Raw genomic sequence first — 17,015 nt, forward strand, 5'->3', positions numbered from 1 at the left:
TACAAATGGTTGCTTATGTGAATCTCTGCACATTGTATTTTATTCTAATCCCACTAATTACTGCTAGTTTATGTACCCTATGTACCCTTAGCATAGATAGTCAACATATTTAAATTTTAGGTTCCTATATGTTTATTGTATGAACCTTCCTGCCAAAGTAAATTCCTTGTCTGCGCAAACTTTCATGGCGAATAAATCCCATTCTGATTCGGATTCTGATCTCCCTGTATTTCTCTGTCGGACACACACTCACAGAAATACACAGAAAGGGAAAGGAATAGTAAGAGAGACGCAGTTTAAATGATTTTCTACAGAGCTATCTGTCTGTGGTCTGTCCAGAAGAACGCATAATAGCCTTCCTTGACCCCCATAGACAGCAGTCAAAGCTCCACTTCGCATTTAAAGTTGCGATTCACATAGACCACTAGATGGCCCCAGACAATGTTTTTGATTGAATGGGCGTGGTTATGCCAGAGCTCTCTGTAAAAACAGACATATTTGCAATTCCTTACTGGAGGTCGGCTATACTCTGAAGTTGCTAAGGTGTCTGCGACATCGAACGAAGAAGCCATTTAACCCTTTCGGACTAAAGATTGTGAGTATCTATGCATTTGTTTGTATTTTGATGTTGGCTGAGTGTTGTGGTAATAGTCGTCCAGTAATAGAATTCTAGACGTTAATGTAAACATTGGATTTTTCCGTCGTGTTGCAAGCTACGGTCGCTACAGTAGCTAGCCTAGTGCTAGGCTAACAGTTGTAGACTCGCGTATGAATATATCTGTTGCTAGTACCACCACTAGTACTTCCTTACTAGTATACTAATGGTTAATTAACTTAATTTCACGTATTACATGTAGTCCGGCTGGTTGGAAATCCACTTTAAGATAGCTGCCAGTATTGTATGTAAACCTTCCCCTAACTCGTAACTCTGCCCAGTTCAGTTCCTACCGAGAGGATCTATTGCAGAGTAGTGGGTTTTCAGAATGGTCTAGCTAACAAGATTAAAACCGCAGCCTTTTTCTCAGTTCCCTAGCTAATCTACCGAACTGGATAACCAGCATTTAACTAGCCATCGAAGGACTTAGTTTTAGAATTGATGGAGTGCCTTATTTAGAGTTGAACAGACTGTTATGCTTCGGTGATTGACGTGGACATCTGACAGTTAAAGGCCCCCTTTAGTTCCAGACGGGCACCAAGTGACAAATACACTTTCTAGAGTAGTGACATCAATTCTGATTATTTAACCAGATCGCTATATCTCATTTTAGTCCAAGAATGTAATAATTATTTTAACATTAAGAAGACTTCTAGGGAAGAATGTATTTATCTCGTACTATTTGTCATGGATTGCTCTATCACAACTAGGCCAAAAGTTGAATAAGTTACATATTACACGAGATATATGAACCGTTAACACTGCTTAATTCACAGCCCCCAATCCTCAACCAAGATGTTCTACACTTGTGGCCCCAATGAAGCCATGGTTGTGTCTGGTAAGCCATCATTTGATACCCCCCGACCATGCACGCACACACACACACACACACCACTTCAGAGTGAGAGATACTGTAGGGTTAGAATCTGACAATGCCAGGAAGTTTGCAATACAGGGTTGCTCTCAAGTTGAGCAATAAGCCCAATATTGTTCACATTCCGTTCATCACTGGAAGGTATGGTTAAAGCAGGTAGCTAGCAAGACAGCTAAATGTCATGTGACCTAGGCTACTATAATTTCCTAATGTCATGTGGTGGGATTGCACAATTCTGTTGCCAGGACAACCAGGAAGCTGTAGTCCAATCAGTAGGACCAAGTTGATCTTGTCTTGCTTTTAAAATTTACATGTCACAACAGTGGACAGTAAGATTCTAGTATTGTGTTGACTCGAATCTATAAATAAAAAGTTGAATTGGAATCTGGCCAAAGTTTACTCTTGATTTGGCAGTTGTTCGTAAACTACTATCTGTAGTTTGGAATGTGAGATGAGATGAATAAATCAAGTGCCTATCAGTACATTTTGTTGGTCTCTGACCTTGTTTTTTCCTCCATCCTTCAAGGCTTTGGTCGCTCTCCTCCTCTGATGATTGCTGGGGGCAGAGTGTTTGTCCTACCATGCATCCAGAAGATCCAAAGGTGTGCACCTCTCCTTAAGTTGAGATCGTCTCCTTCCCTCAGCCTGTGCCTGCTGTCTGTTCTGGAGTTTAAGGCAAATGTAAAAATTGTAACTTGAAACATCCTTCATCATTACCTCCACCTTCTCTCTGTCTCTCTGTCTCTCTCTCTGTGTGTGTGTCTCTCTCTCTCTCTCTCTCTCTCTCTCTCTCTCTCTCTCTCTCTCTCTCTCTCTCTCTCTCTCTCTGTCTCTGTCTCTCTCTGTCTCCCTATCTCTCATCCTCTCTGTCTCTGTCTTAGGATCACTCTGAACACCCTGACTCTGAATGTGAAGAGTGAAAAGGTGTACACTCGTCATGGAGTTCCCATCTCTGTCACTGGCATAGCCCAGGTACAGCCCCACCCTCCACCCTCATACTGTTCTCTATTTACCTGTTGGAGACAAGCTGTGCAGTAGGATGCCTAGCAATCGATGTACCTTTTTGATAGAAACGTTGAGTTTGATTTTTAAACGGCTTCCCTAGGTGAAGATCCAGGGTCAGAACAAGCAGATGCTGGCCACAGCCTGTCAGATGTTCATGGGGAAGTCTGAACACGAGGTGTCCCAGATCGCCCTCGAGACGCTCGAGGGTCACCAGAGGGCCATCATCGCCCACCTGTCTGTGGAGGTGGGTGAACACACACACACACACACCGTAAACAAGTCTCGGAGTCTAACTACTGAAAAAAACACTGTCCTTGCCTTTTGAAAAACGAACCATCTTGTTCCCCTAGCTTTAGGACAGAGCTTGTTGTCTGGTTAGGGTCCCCAACTTTAGGGTGTTACATTACTACATGCTTGGCTGTTTTGACTATAAACCCACAGCGCTCTGTCTCCGAAAAGAAGTGCTTACAAGCAATAACCTGTCTGGCTTTTCAGAAGACAAACCGGTTCTGTTACCCCTCCTCTTCTGATGAGAAAATGCTGAGCCTGACGTGTTGTGTGCACAACTAGGGAAGAAGTCATCACCATGGTCGAGCACTGATCTGTTAGTAATGTGACGTTTGCAAAGGATTCCTTTTAAATTGAACAGCTCAATTTACTAACCTTGCAGTCACCATTTATTTCTAAATAGGCTGAGTCATTTGTTTGACCGATTGCTGTTGCTAAGTGCTCAGTATTAATACCCTCCACTTACTCGCTGCTTGCCTGAGGTAATGATTCCCCTCCCAGTGTTGTTAGACACAGCACATAGGCTGGGTAGTGTGTTTGCACCCATGGAAATGGATAGTGAAGCAGATGTTTAACAATACAAGCAAAAACATTTGAATTAGAACAACGAAATGTTCCACACCACGAAATCCCAAAGTTTTGTGGGTCATTGTTTTCACTGAAAGAGTTGGGACTTCTAATCTTTCCTGTGTTCTAAGTGGGTGGCGAACGCTTTGCCAGGCACTGGTGAGTGTTCTGACTACAGCCTGTATCTCTGTGGCTCTGATCCCTGTGTGGCGCCCTCTGCAGGAGATCTACCAGGACCGCAAGAAGTTCTCTGAGCAGGTCTTCAAGGTGGCGTCATCCGACCTGGTTAACATGGGCATCGGAGTGGTCAGCTACACGCTCAAGGATGTTCACGACGACCAGGTAACCCCACACCTCCACCAACACACGCCTGCATTACCATCCACACCCTTTTTTTAACCTTTTTTTCTTTTCTTTCCCTCCCTCCCTCCCTCCCTCCCTCCCTCCCTCCCTCCCTCCCTCCCTCCCTCCCTCCCTCCCTCCCTCCCTCCCTCCCTCCCTCCCTCCCTCCCTCCCTCCCTCCCTCCCTCCCTCCCTCCCTCCCTCCCTCCCTCCCTCCCTCCCTCCAGGGATACCTGATCTCCCTGGGCAAGGCCAGAACTGCCCAGGTACAGAAGGATGCCAGGATCGGAGAGGCCCAGTACAAAAGGGACGCAGTCATCAGGGTAAATGGAATCAAAAACAGCCGTTTGAGTTAGGTGTTATCGGCTCATTGCTTTTTAATTTTAATTGCATTTCATTTCTCACTCTCTCCCTGTCTCTCTGTCCTTCTGGCCGTTCTCTTCATGTCCTCCTCCCCCCTCCCCTCCTCCCCCCTCCCCTCCTCCCCCCTCCTCTCCTCCTGTTTGCCGGTGTAGGAGGCCCACGCCATGCAGGAGAAGGTGTCTGCCCAGTATGTGAACGAGATCCAGATGGCCAAAGCCCAGAGAGACTTTGAGCTGAAGAAAGCCATGTACGACTATGAGGTCAACACCAAGAAAGCCGAGTCCGAGATGGCTTACCAGCTCCAGGTACCCAGCCCTCTCACCCTGGGCAGCACCCTCCGGGGCCTGGTCCAGACTCACCCTGGGCTGCACCCCCAGGGCCTGGTCCAGACTCACCCTGGGCTGCACCCCCAGGGCCTGGTCCAGACTCACCCTGGGCTGCACCCTCCGGGGCCTGGTCCAGACTCACCCTGGGCTGCACCCCCAGGGCCTGGTCCAGACTCACCCTGGGCAGCACCCTCCGGGGCCTGGTCCAGACTCACCCTGGGCTGCACCCCCAGGGCCTGGTCCAGACTCACCCTGGGCTGCACCCTCCGGGGCCTGGTCCAGACTCACCCTGGGCTGCACCCTCCGGGCCCTGGTCCAGACTCACCCTGGGCTGCACCCTCCGGGGCCTGGTCCAGAAAGCTAGTTTACCAAACAAGCTGGCCTCATGCATGTCAATTAATTTCCCTGACATAAGCCTGGCTTATTCGCCTTAACTTGCTTTTATGGAACAAGCCCCTGGTTGTTTCTGTCGTAGTTAAATGTGAAGATTTGCTTTCGAAGCGCCCCAAATAAACCAGGTCATTTTTGCCCAAAATCACATGGAACACGAATCAAAGTTTGAGTGTGGGCCTTAACCAAAAGTATAAACAGCAAGTGGAATACCCCCCAAAAAGTATGGTTTTAAAGTTGGGTGGGCCTAAACTCCCCCCCCCCCCAGGTGGCCAAGACCAAGCAGCACATCGAGGAGGAGACCATGCAGGTGAAGGTGGTGGAGCGCAGCCAGCAGATCCTGCTGCAGGAGCAGGAGATCCTGAGGAAGGAGATGGAGTTGGAGGCCCAGGTCAAGAAGCCTGCAGAGGCCGAGAAATACCGCCTGGAGAGGCTGGCCGAGGCCTACAGGTGAGGGGCTGTGGGGAGGGGAGGGGAGGGGGGGGGACCTGACCCTGTGTGGAACTGTTCCTGTACCCGGGGGAAGCTGCCAGAATGAGCTGAAAGGGGGTGTGGTTTTGTCCCCGCTCTCTCCGCCCCTCTAGGCTGCAGCTCATCATGGAGGCTGAGGCTGAGGCAGAGTCCATCAAGGTGAGGAGGGGCCCACCGCACTGTCTCTCTGTCTGTCTACTGCTCGCTCTCTCTGTCTGTTCTCTCTGTCTACTGCTCTGTCTCTCTCTCTCTCTCTCTCTCTCTCTCTCTCTCTCTCTCTCTCTCTCTCTCTCTCAGACTACTGCTCTTTCTCTGTGTCTGTCTACTGCTCTTTCTCTGTGTCTGTCTACTGCTCTTTCTCTGTGTCTGTCTACTGCTCTTTCTCTGTGTCTGTCTACTGCTCTGTCTCTCTCTCTCTCTCTCTCTCGCTCTCTCTCTCTCTCTCTCTCGCTCTCTCTCTCTCTCTCTCTCTCTCTCTCTCTCTCTCTCTGTGTCTACTGCTCTTTCTCTCTGTCTGTCTACTGCTCGCTCTCTCTGTCTGTTCTCTCTCTGTCTCTCTGTTTCCTCTCTTGCCTCACCCTTGGTATCAGTCTCATCCTCGGAGCTGATATCCATGCATGCCTACTGATTTCCCCACTGACAGCCTGTCAAACCCATCCTTTTATCTCTCTCCTCCCTCTCTCTGTCTTTATCTTTCCAGTAAAGCTAATGTATGCCCATTCCAGCCCATGCTGTATCTGTAGTCGAAAGTGCTTCTGCGTGCGCGTCCTCAGATGAAGGGCGAGGCCGAGGCGTTCGCTGTGGAGGCCAAGGGCCGGGCCGAGGCCGAGCAGATGGCCAAGAAGGCGGAGGCCTTCAAGCAGTACAAGGAGGGCGCCATGGTGGACCTGCTGCTGGAGAAGCTGCCTTTGGTCAGTCTGAACACGGGAACTTCCATGGTCCCTCCCTCATACATTCGTTGCTATTGATTGGTTGATTTCAGACCCATGGCTCTCACTCTTCGGGGCACCATGCGGTGTAAAGCCACGTAAATGAAAGCGATAACTTGGTACATGAACGCATCCGTCCACTGACAGTCCTTCTGTCCACTAGATGGCGGAGGAGATTAGCAAGCCACTCTCCATGGCCCAGAAGATCACCATGATTTCCAGCGGCGATTCCGAGGTGGGCGTGGCCAAACTGACTGGAGAGGTGCTGGATATCATGACCAGACTTCCTGCAGCCATACAGAAACTGACTGGAGTCAACATCTCAGTAGGTGGAGGGTGGGAGGGAGGGAAGGAGGGGGAGAGGGAGGGGGGGGGGGGGAGGGTTTTTGCACTACTCAATTGCAATACTGTACTAACCCTTCACCCTTGTTGTTTTAGGTGAATTGAGTGCAGAGAAATACCTGGAATGCATCATCTGGAAGTCTATATCGCTCCCCAGAACATATTACCACTATAACTCCCAAGTCTATGTTTGTTTGTTTGTCTGTCTGTCTGTATCTCTTCTGCGCTCTGCTATGTAACCCTCCTCCACTGGAGTGCTGAGCCTGAATCTCTGTAGAACTCTGCAGTCTGAAACTGCCATGAAAGCAAAAGGGTGTCAAATGAGGTCAATGTCCAACATCCCCTGAAGGGGGGGCATGTTGTCACATGTCCTCACCTACAGGACCAGGGGGGGCTTGACTAAAGAAAGCCATTAAAACTAGCGACTAAGACCCTAGCCTACTAATCTTTCGTACCCAAATTTTAGTATGTAGTTTTTATGACTTTTTTCAGCAGTTTTCTTATCAAAAGACTGCGTGTTTCAACAAAGATGTTACAGTTTTTACATTTTCACATGGTTGTTAATTGGAGGCAGTAGAAATGTGTTGGTTTAACGTGCGGTGGTGACTACTAGGATCTGACTGAATAACTTTTTTATTTTGACAAAATGAAGACATTTCCTTATTTTATATATCTTAATCGGGCATATCGAAGTTCTTTTAACACATAGCAGGAATGTTATCTTTGTTGTGTTAGCTTTACTAATCGCATGAAAACTAATTTTTTTCGTCAGAACTCACCTCCTTACTTTCCCTTTGTTGGCGTTTCACGTGCACATGAGACGTGAGACGTGCACACGAGACGTGCACATGCTTTGCATGTCTTTACAGCAGTCCTGTACTGTGAGAGGAGAGTTTGGAGTTACGAGTTGAGTTTCTTATCAAGTGAAAGATGGTGAAGGATGTGGCGATGGTAACATTCTGGGGGTTTTCCTGCTCAGAACTTTCTGTGTGGTTGTCCTCGACTGTGCAGTGTCAGGTATGTTGGTCAGGTTTCCTGCTCAGAAGTCTCTGTGATGTTGTCCTGGACTGGTGTCAGGTATGTTGGTCAGGTTTCCTGCTCAGAAGTCTCTGTGATGTTGTCCTGGACTGGTGTCAGGTTTGCAAATCAGGTGGATGTTTGGAACTCACCAAAGTACAGTAAGCCCTGCTCTCAGGTTTCCTGCAACTCAGATACACATTTGAAATGTTCCATGTTTTGTTTTGTTTTTCCTGTGTGCATATCCAGTGGACATACACACCAGCACTAGGACTAGATATTGCTATATTGATAGGTTGTTTGTGTTTTGCCAGTTACGTTTTGTGTTTGGGTTGGGGTAGGATTATATCAACTTGCTGCTATGGCCAGTTTGGTTTTAGTTCATATACCTCTCTTCAAGAATCTACATAACTACTCTTGGTTGTCTGTGCATCATGTTACTTCAAAGTGCCTAAACATTTTTAAGGCTTCTGTTGCCCAACTGACATCAGCCAATCAGAAGTTAGATGTGCTTATAATGGTGATAATCGAGCCTTAAGAATTCTGAAGTTTTTTCCTGTTTGTCTAGGCTACTGTCAGATTAAGATTGCCATTTGTATACCCTATACAGTGGCCAAAACAATGCTTGCCTAACATTTATGAGAATGTACCATAGTTATATACACATATTAAACAATCAGATTTTTGTAATTGAACTCAATCTTGTTTTGTTTATTCCTTTACAAAGTTCTGGTTAAATTTGTAGAGGACGACTAACTGGTATTTGCATATTGTACATTAAACTGGGATATCTTACCTGCTTTATTTGAAAAGATTAATTTTATTAAAACATCTACAAAAATAGACAGCACGATGAATGACAATGGCATCAAGGTAGCAAGCTTTCTACAAGGAAACAAAAGACCCCAAAAATAGCAAAGAATTTCCATATATTAGTGAACAAAATCAGAATTCCGTTCTTAAAATATGTACATGCCGTTAGGTTCTGCTTCAAAGACAAAAAGGGAAAAAATCACTGACGTCAAGGAGTGTCTAAGTACATACAGTATATAAAAAAAATATGGGTTTAGTCCAACTACAGTGTATCAAAAATGATCAATCAAATGGCACATACTGCATTCACATGGCATGATCGTTCACTCTCATTCAATCAGTAAACAGGGATTACTTAATAATTAAACTGGACACGCATACAGTTCTGTACAATCAGTAAGGTAGAGAGTCTACCCTGGTCAGCTTATAGGCCTATATGTGATAATACAGAGAGGTTAACTAAACAGCTATGCATACTGCATTTAATGAGCCCTGTGCTCCCAGCATTTAATGCTCCTGGTTCTCTTCTTCTTGTCCTTGGCAACGTGCGCTTGCATCGCTTTGCAAAACTACCAGGGAGGAAAGCCAAAAAGGCAATGCTTCTTCTTCTATGGTTTGGGCCTTTTCAGGAGTTGCCCTGGGAGTTCTGCGTTGGTGAGCTATGGGCACCGATGGACCAGGATACGTGTTTTTCTAAAGTGCAGCTGGTTTTGTGAAAATGGGACTTGTATCCCTGCGTCTGGGGCTGGTCAAGGTGGTTGTAACTGGTGAATACGCTCGCATGTGGGTACTGTACATACAGCCTCTTTCGGGTCTCATTTCCTGTTTGAAATGTCACTTCCTGTGCCCGTGCGCCCTCTGCTGACTGGATGTGTGACACCTTACGGGTGCGACAGCGCGAGGCTCCTCTTCAATAGGAAGTGACCGTGGCATGGAACAACACAGTCCGACAACCTGATTGGCTGCCGGCCCTGCAGTGTCTGCCCCTCATCAGACGACCGCTGTGACAACGCTGTGACTGTGACTGCGGCGTGAATGTGCTGTGTGAAGGGGAAGCCCGTGATCTGCAACTGAGATCTGAGAGACTTGAGTTAAGAGACTGAGAAAAGGGGGGGGTCGTCTACCCAATTGTCTTTGTAGAAATTCTGTGTAGTTCAACGTGGTGTTTGGGACTCCTTGGGGGGGCAGCGTCCCCCGTATCTGACCCAGCTCAGGGGGAGGGGGGGACCAGACCCCCACGTCTGACCCAGCTCAGGGGGGTCCAGGCTGGGGAAAGGACCTGGGACTCTCCTGTAGAACACTAGCCCCAGTCCTGGACCACAAGCTATGTCTCTTCTGGACAGGGCGTGTGTCGTGCCGGGACGCTGAAATGTACCGTGTTCCCAGAGACATGGCTGCAGTATACATCCTGTGCGTTGACCTGCAGTACACCCCCAGGTTGTATACTTCACCATCGAAAATACCGCAAAACTACAGCAGTGCTATATAATGTGTAACTAACCGCACCCACACGGACTAAACACGGATCTGCTGTTCTACGATAATCACTTTCTGAGTAACTGTTCCTATCTTTTCTTTGATTCGGCTTCACCTACGTCATCGGGCGTGCGTTACAAAGGTTCAATGTGAGTCATGAAAGCCCTCTAAGTCATTAGCTTGGAGAAACGACAGTTCATTAAGCAGGATGCAGTTAACCCACCACCAGCCATTGTTTTACATTCATGATGAGATGCAGGGGTAGTACTATGGTCTACAGTACTTTGGGTTAGGGGGGCTACAGGTGTGTGTGTGTGGGGGGGTGGTGTGACTGAAAACCGAACCTGCGGTCTCTCAGTCCCGTCCACCCAGGGAAACAGGAAATGTACAAGCGACCGTCTAATCTCTTCAACTCCATAATCAGCCTTTCCTCTACTGCTAAAAAGGTAGGGATGAGATCAGCAGAGGGTCCCCCCCTCATCCTCGTTCTTCATCTCCCGGCCTCTCTTTCCCTCCCTCTACGTCTACACCATGTTCATGGCGTCCTCTGTGAGGAAGGAGTGGATGTGGGCGAAGGAGGGGCGCAGCTTGCAGTCTCGGTTCCAGCAGCTCAGCATGAGCTCATACAGGCCCTGGGGACACACGGCCGGCCTGCTCAGGTACACCTGGGAGAAGGGGGGGGGGGGGGAAGGAAGGGGGAAGCGGAGGGTGGTGAAGGAGAAGAAAATGAACCTTTCAAAACTTTTTCCCCCACAGAACATGACACCCTCTGGCCAGTAAGCCCTGAGGACCAGGGTTGAAGTCCACTGACGAACACTATGTGGATACCATGTTGGGATCAAATGTGTAATGACATTTCTTTCAACCATTCAAACAATTTATTTTTTCCTCAACCTTTTTTAGACGACAGCAGAAAAAAAAATTGTTTCAACCTTTCCAAAGTTTTTGTTAAAAACTTTCAACCAATTAGTTTAGTCATCAAAGTGGTTTGGAACAAAAACTTTGACAACAACTTTAGAAAGGTTGAAAACAATTTTTTTCCCCAAAAAGTTAAGAACACTTTAATTTTGCTGATGGGTTTGTGTGGGAAAAAAGGTTGAAATATATATATTTTTTCTATAAAAGAGTGTACTTTCGCCATCTACAATCACTGCTGAATGTGATGAAATGTCATTAGTGGTTGTGTGTGTGTGCGCGCGTGCATGTATGTGTGTGCGCGCGTCCATGTGTGTGTGTGCATGTGCGTGCATGTGTGTGTGTGTACCTGTCTGCCGTGGTCTCTGAAGAACTCTCCGGCGTTGTCGATGACCTGCTCATCAGTCAGGTTGGAGTAGGGCTGCTCCTGACAGACACTCAGCATCTCCCACAGAGTCACCCCGAACGCCCACACGTCACTGGCCGTGGTGAACTTACCCTGGAACACACACACACACCAGCATGACTGTGGTCTCAGTCTCTCTGTCTCTCTCTCTCTCTCTCTCTCTCTCTCTCTGTCTCTGTCTCTCTCTCTCTCTCTGTCTCTGTCTCTCTCTCTCTCTCTCTCTCTGTCTCTCTCTCTGTCTCTCTGTGTGTCTCTCTCTCTCTCTCTCTGTCTCTGTCTCTCTCTCTCTCTCTCTCTGTCTCTCTGTCTCTCTCTCTCTCTGTGTCTCTCTGTGTCTCTCTCTCTCTCTCACCATCAGGATACACTCCCAGGCCATCCAGCGGATGGGCAGCACAGCTCTCCCCTGGATGCGGTAGTAGTCCCCTGCGTACAGGTTCCTGCTCATCCCAAAGTCGGCGATCTTGATTGGCCGCTCCCCGCCGCTCTCGCCTCGCTCGCCCCCCACCAGGCAGTTGCGTGTGGCCAAGTCGCGGTGGACGAAGTTCAGGGACGACAGGAACTTCATCCCCGACGCTATCTGGCTGGCCATGGAGATGAGGGCTGGGTAGCTGGGAGAGGATGAAGAGGGTTACGGAGGAAGAGGAGGAAGTATAAAACGAACATGGCAGACCCACTGGAAAGGGTTAAAAAAAACGTATTATTTATTTAAGGTAGCAGCCCACCTGCATTCTCATTCCCAAAGTTCTGTACAATAGTTACAAATCTAAAGCGTGTGTGTGTGTGTGTTTTACCTGATGGTGGGGGTGTGTGTGTGTGTGTTTTACCTGATGGTGGGGGTGTGGTGAGTGGGCCCTGACTTGTCCAGCAGGACAGTGTGGGAGAGGTATTGGTTGAGGTCTCCACTCTCCATGTACTCCGTCACCATGCAGAGAGGGTCACTGCTCACGCACACGCCCAGCAGACGGATGATGTTGGGGTCCTTCAGACGAGACAGGATCTTCACCTCCTTCAGAAAATCGTTCCTGAGAGGGAGGGAAGGAGGGGTGAAAAAGAAAGGGGAACTTGAGTGGATGATTCGTCGAAAAGGAGGAGAGCAGTTGGGTTGTTGTCCGGTGAGTGGAGGAGGGGGTTGAGAGAGCAGGCAGGCTGGCTGAACGTGAAGGCACACCTGGCGTTCTTGGAGGCGTCTGGACGCAGGATCTTCACTGCCACCAGCAGGGGGCGTCCTTTCCTCACATTGAAGGGAAACTCCAGGTTGGGCAGGTCCTGAGGGCTCTCGATCTCACACAGGTGCACCTGAAACAGGAAACGGGAAAGACTGTTCATGCGTTTTCACCACCTCCGCATGGACGCACGCACACACACACACACACTCTGTCTTCGAATAATTTGATTACTCCACACTTTCATATGCATAGGCAATTACACTACAATATTTATGTATGAAATATAGAGAATCAATAAAGCTCTAGGCAACGATTTAGATGCATGTCTGGCAGAGAGTATTTAAATATGAATAACTTGAATATGAAATAATATTCAAGGCCCTTTTCCCAATTTCCCAAACCACCAAGGACTTATTTAATACTTTTTACATTTGCAAACCTAAATAGCTGATAACACTCCCTCCCTCACCCAAATCCTTCACCCCCCCCCCCCCCATATCTCTTCAAACTGGCCCTCTCCCCACATCCTCCCCCATAACTCCCCCCCCCCCTCCCATACCCCTCCCTCCCTCTCTCCTCCCTCCCTCCCTCCTTCCCTCCCTCCCTCTCACCTCTCCAAACTGGCCCTCCCCCAGTTTCTCCTTGAACACCAGACACTGGCGCGGCAGCTCCGGCAGGGGGGCGGAGTCTGCGCCGGGGCTGGGCGTGGTCAGGGCGGGCACGGCGTACGTGTTGTTGCCGCTGACGCCCTGCAAGCTCACGATGTCGGCCTCGGCGTAGTGGGGCACGCTGGGGGGCAGCGGGGGGGACACGGAGGGGTAGGGAGGGGCGCCAGGGTAGGGGGGAGGCTCCTCCTGGGTGGGGGGGAAGCCCTTCTCCAGATCCCTGTCCAGGCTGCAGGCTGCTGGGGTGGGGGAGGAGGGGGGAGGAGGAGGGTCAGTGGGAGGTAGGATGGGGTCCTAAGACCCTCTGGTTTACTTTAGCTTGCGGAGGGAGTGTTTGTTTTTGGTGTGTTTGGAGACATCTTGTTATTGTTTAATTTTCAGACACGGCATTTGTCAGATGAGTGACGTGAAAGGAGGGAGGTGGATGGGTGAGTTTGCATGCACACGAACCCATCATACCCTCCCACCTCACAAGGATCATTCCTAGCCTTCCTTTTACAGTCATAACCACTACACTAGGGCCGCGTTTAGTTTGGCCCTGAGTCTAGTGGAGGATGCGTGTTTTGTATGTGTTTCTGCACTGTTTCTCTGGGTCCAGGCCTGGGGAGAGCAGGGGTGTATCCTGATGTTGTCCCCGGTGAGAGAGCTCTTACCCTGGGGAACATTGAGGCTCTTTTCCTGAGCCTGGGAGGTGCTGGGCACAGCCAGGGGCCAGGAGCCTTGTCTCTGATCAGACAGGAGCAGGTGATACGCTGGGTTGTTTAACAGCAAGGCTGGGACACACACACACGACACGTGCGGCGATGCAAACAGACACGACCACATATACACGGACGGGGGGGAACAGAACAAAATAGCGGCACGAACGCAACACAAGAACACAGAACACAAAACAACAACCGTTAACAGAACACACAGCATATCCGTTACAGTGCAAGCAGGGGGGGGGGGGGGGGGGAGGGTGCAGGGAAACAGTGGAAGAACAAAATCCAAACGACATGGCGAGTGGGAACAGGCAGAGGTTAAGACAACTTGGGCCCTGCAGGAGAACAGTCCCCCAGGCAGACAGAATAATGTTTGCGTTCCGTCCTGTTGTTCCCCGGCATAACCTGGCACTGTTACAGCCTCACTGATACAGCCTCACTGTTACAGCCTCACTGTTACAGCCTCACTGATACAGCCTCACTGATACAGCCTCACTGTTACAGCCTCTCTGATACAGCCTCACTGTTACAGCCTCACTGATACAGCCTCTCTGTTACAGCCTCACTGTTACAGCCTCTCTGATACAGCCTCACTGATACAGCCTCTCTGTTACAGCCTCACTGTTACAGCCTCACTGATACAGCCTCACTGTTACAGCCTCACTGATACAGCCTCTCTGTTACAGCCTCACTGATACAGCCTCTCTGTTACAGCCTCACTGTTACAGCCTCACAGATACAGCCTCACTGATACAGCCTCTCTGTTACAGCCTCACTGTTACAGCCTCACTGTTACAGCCTCACTGTTACAGCCTCACTCAGCCTGGTGAAGACTGAAGGCCGTCTCACGTGGAGCTGGACAGAATCCCTCTCTCCCTCTCCCTCTCCCTCTCCCTCCCTCTCCCTTTCCCTCTCCCTTTCCCTCTCCCTCTCCCTCCCCCTCTCCCTCTCCCTCTCCCTCTCCCTCTCCCTCTCCCTCTCCCTCTCCCTCCCTCTCTCTCCTCCAGACTCTATTCCAAACCATTCCTCTGTGTCCTGCGTGCCTCTGAGAACAATTGAGCTTTTGTGTGCGTGTGTGTGTGTGTGTTGTTTGTTCTGAGCTTGGACTCTGGTGGTTATTTGGCTGTTTTATGTTATTTACATTTCATGCAAGTGTTTTTTTAATAAGCATTCATTTCAAATGTTCCCCATTGTCTTGCCCTGTGTTTTTCCTCCCCCCGTCTTGAATCTCCTGCATTGATTTAACAAACGCCTCTCAGTCTCATGTTGCTCAATCATTAACACAAACAAAGGATATCAAAAACCCAACTGTGATCATCCTTGTTCTCAATATCTACCTACATCTCTGATCCTCTCTGTATCACAATGTCGTAAATGTGTGAGTAAAAGTGTGTTTGTCATAGATTCAAGCAAAACCCCTACATATTTCTTCCAGAACAATTTAAGTCTGTCTGTTTGTTATGTGTACTGTGTGTTCAGTGTGTTTGTGTTCAGTGTGTGTGTGTGTTCAGAGTGTGTGTGTGTTCAGTGTGTGTGTGTGTTCAGTGTGTGTGTGTGTGTTCAGCGTGTGTGTGTTCAACGTGTGTGTGTTCAACGTGTGTGTGTTCAGCGTGTTTGTGTCGTACCGGTGCTGTCCCTCTGGTCTCTGGGCCTCAGCAGAGCGCTGGGCTCCTGGTACTCGCCCTCTCCCTCCCGCTCCCGGTCCCTCTCGTCAGGGAAGGTGTGTATGCGCTGGTAGCGGCTGGAATAGCTGTGGGTGTTGTTGATGACCACGTTGTCCGATGGGATGGACAGATGGACTCGGAGCTCATCGCTGGACAGACTGCCCTGGGCCTGGGGACAACCACAGAGGATCAACACTGGTACACACGAGCCCAGTGGCTCTCAACCCTGGTCCTGGATGTTCACACCTGACTCAAATGAATGAGTCGTCAGCAGGCTTCTGCAGAGCTGGATAACGAGTCGTTCGTCTGAATCAGGTGTGTTGGAGCAGGGAAACATTCTAGAACATGCAGGGCAGGGGGTCCCTGAGGACCAAGGTTGAGAGATACTGCCATGGCACCTAATCTCCTTCTCTCTTACACACACACACACACACACCTTGCCCAGTATCTTTTTCCAGTACTGCCTCCACAGAATGACAGCGATGACAGCCAGGAGCAGTAATATGATGCCCACCAGGCAACCAATCAGGATGGCTGTGTTGCTGCTGTCGTCCTTGGCAACAGGAAGGCCCGCCCTCGGGGTAACGGCAGCAAATTCAGCTCCTAGGCAGAAAAGGGACAATGACATGAGTTTGGTGTTCCAGCGTGTTTGCATGTATAAGGGTGTGTGTGTGTGTGTGTGTGTGTGCATGCATACTGAGTGTGTAAAACTATGCAGGACATGTTTCTGGGTGTGAACGTGCACATATTTGAACGTTTATATCTGCTTGTGTGGCTGGCGCTGTCATGAGAGAGTGTGTGTGTGTGCAGTCCGTGTATTAGCACTGTCTGCACGGAGGCGACTTGGAACGTGTCAGTGTCACACCCGCATATTTAAAACAGGCTTACTGACTGTCTGATGTGGGATAGTGTGTGTGTGTGTGTGTGTGTGTGTGGAATGGTAAGTTGCTGCATTCAGACCCGGCGTGTATAAATGTTAGAAATGCCCATGTCAGAAGGGTCTTTCCCTCTGGTCTTGAGAACAGAATAACAACCTTCAGCAGGTCTGCCTGTGTTCCCGGCCCTGCACAACCCTACTGGGCCGTCTGACGGCACTTTGAGATGAAATGTGTCTCCAGTTAAACTTTGGGTAAACTTTGCCTTGTAAACAAACAAAGAGATCCATTTGTAGTGGACCAGGTGTGAGGGTTGAGGGTCGGGATAGAGAACGGCAGTGCTGATAATGAGGCTCCAGGACAGTCAGAGTCAGAGTCAGACGTAACACATACAAAGTTCTGTCTTCCCCTCTCCCTCTCTGTCTCTCTCTCTTTCTTTCTCTCTCTCTCTCTCTCTCTCTCTCTCTCTCTCTCTCTGTCTCTCTCTCTTTCTTTCTCTCTCTCTTTCTCTCTCTCTCTCTCTCTCTCTCTCTCTCTCTCTCTCTCTCTCTCTCTCTCTCTCTCTCTCTCTCTCTTTCTCTCTCTCTCTCTCTCTCTCTCTCTCTCTCTCTCTCTCTCTCTCTCTCTCTCTCTCTCTCTCTCTCTCTCTCTCTCTCTCTCTCTCTCTCTCTCTCTCTCTCTCTTCTCTCTCTCTCTCTCTCTCTCTCTCTCTCTCTCTCTCTCTCTCTCTCTCTCTCTCTCTCTCTCTCTCTCTCTCTCTCT

At 49.1% G+C, this 17,015-nt stretch overlaps 2 protein-coding genes across 6 annotated transcripts in view; one reads left to right on the forward strand and one right to left on the reverse strand.

Annotated features, from left to right (window-relative positions):
• The first annotated feature begins 454 nt into the window (after positions 1 to 454).
• flot1b (flotillin 1b) lies at positions 455 to 8,264 on the forward strand. The gene is made up of 13 exons (XM_084668348.1): positions 455 to 595; positions 1,432 to 1,493; positions 2,056 to 2,131; positions 2,411 to 2,501; positions 2,635 to 2,778; positions 3,612 to 3,731; positions 3,959 to 4,054; positions 4,247 to 4,399; positions 5,079 to 5,260; positions 5,395 to 5,440; positions 6,055 to 6,192; positions 6,374 to 6,535; positions 6,649 to 8,264. Exons 2-13 carry the CDS (start codon positions 1,451 to 1,453, stop codon positions 6,655 to 6,657), a joined length of 1,260 nt encoding a protein of 419 aa, XP_084524474.1. The 5' UTR covers positions 455 to 595; positions 1,432 to 1,450; the 3' UTR covers positions 6,658 to 8,264.
• Positions 8,265 to 8,369: 105 nt separating this feature from the next.
• Positions 8,370 to 17,015, reverse strand: part of ddr1 (discoidin domain receptor tyrosine kinase 1) — a 35,674-nt gene continuing 27,028 nt past the window's right edge. For 2 of the 5 annotated variants that reach the window (XM_084668322.1, XM_084668306.1), the window contains 9 exons: positions 15,815 to 15,981; positions 15,340 to 15,547; positions 13,664 to 13,783; positions 12,957 to 13,249; positions 12,348 to 12,475; positions 12,004 to 12,201; positions 11,532 to 11,787; positions 11,123 to 11,272; positions 8,370 to 10,523 (listed from right to left, as the gene is read on the reverse strand). In XM_084668322.1, the coding sequence (XP_084524448.1) occupies positions 10,383 to 10,523; positions 11,123 to 11,272; positions 11,532 to 11,787; positions 12,004 to 12,201; positions 12,348 to 12,475; positions 12,957 to 13,249; positions 13,664 to 13,783; positions 15,340 to 15,547; positions 15,815 to 15,981 (1,661 nt within the window). In that variant the 3' untranslated portion in view covers positions 8,370 to 10,382. The remainder of the gene's footprint in view (positions 10,524 to 11,122; positions 11,273 to 11,531; positions 11,788 to 12,003; positions 12,202 to 12,347; positions 12,476 to 12,956; positions 13,250 to 13,663; positions 13,784 to 15,339; positions 15,548 to 15,814; positions 15,982 to 17,015) is intronic. The other 3 variants (XM_084668314.1, XM_084668338.1, XM_084668329.1) reach the window with 3 other exon arrangements.

This window comes from Hypomesus nipponensis, chromosome 2, assembly GCF_054491055.1.
Source record: "Hypomesus nipponensis isolate SF chromosome 2, ASM5449105v1, whole genome shotgun sequence".
NCBI lineage: Eukaryota > Metazoa > Chordata > Actinopteri > Osmeriformes > Osmeridae > Hypomesus > Hypomesus nipponensis.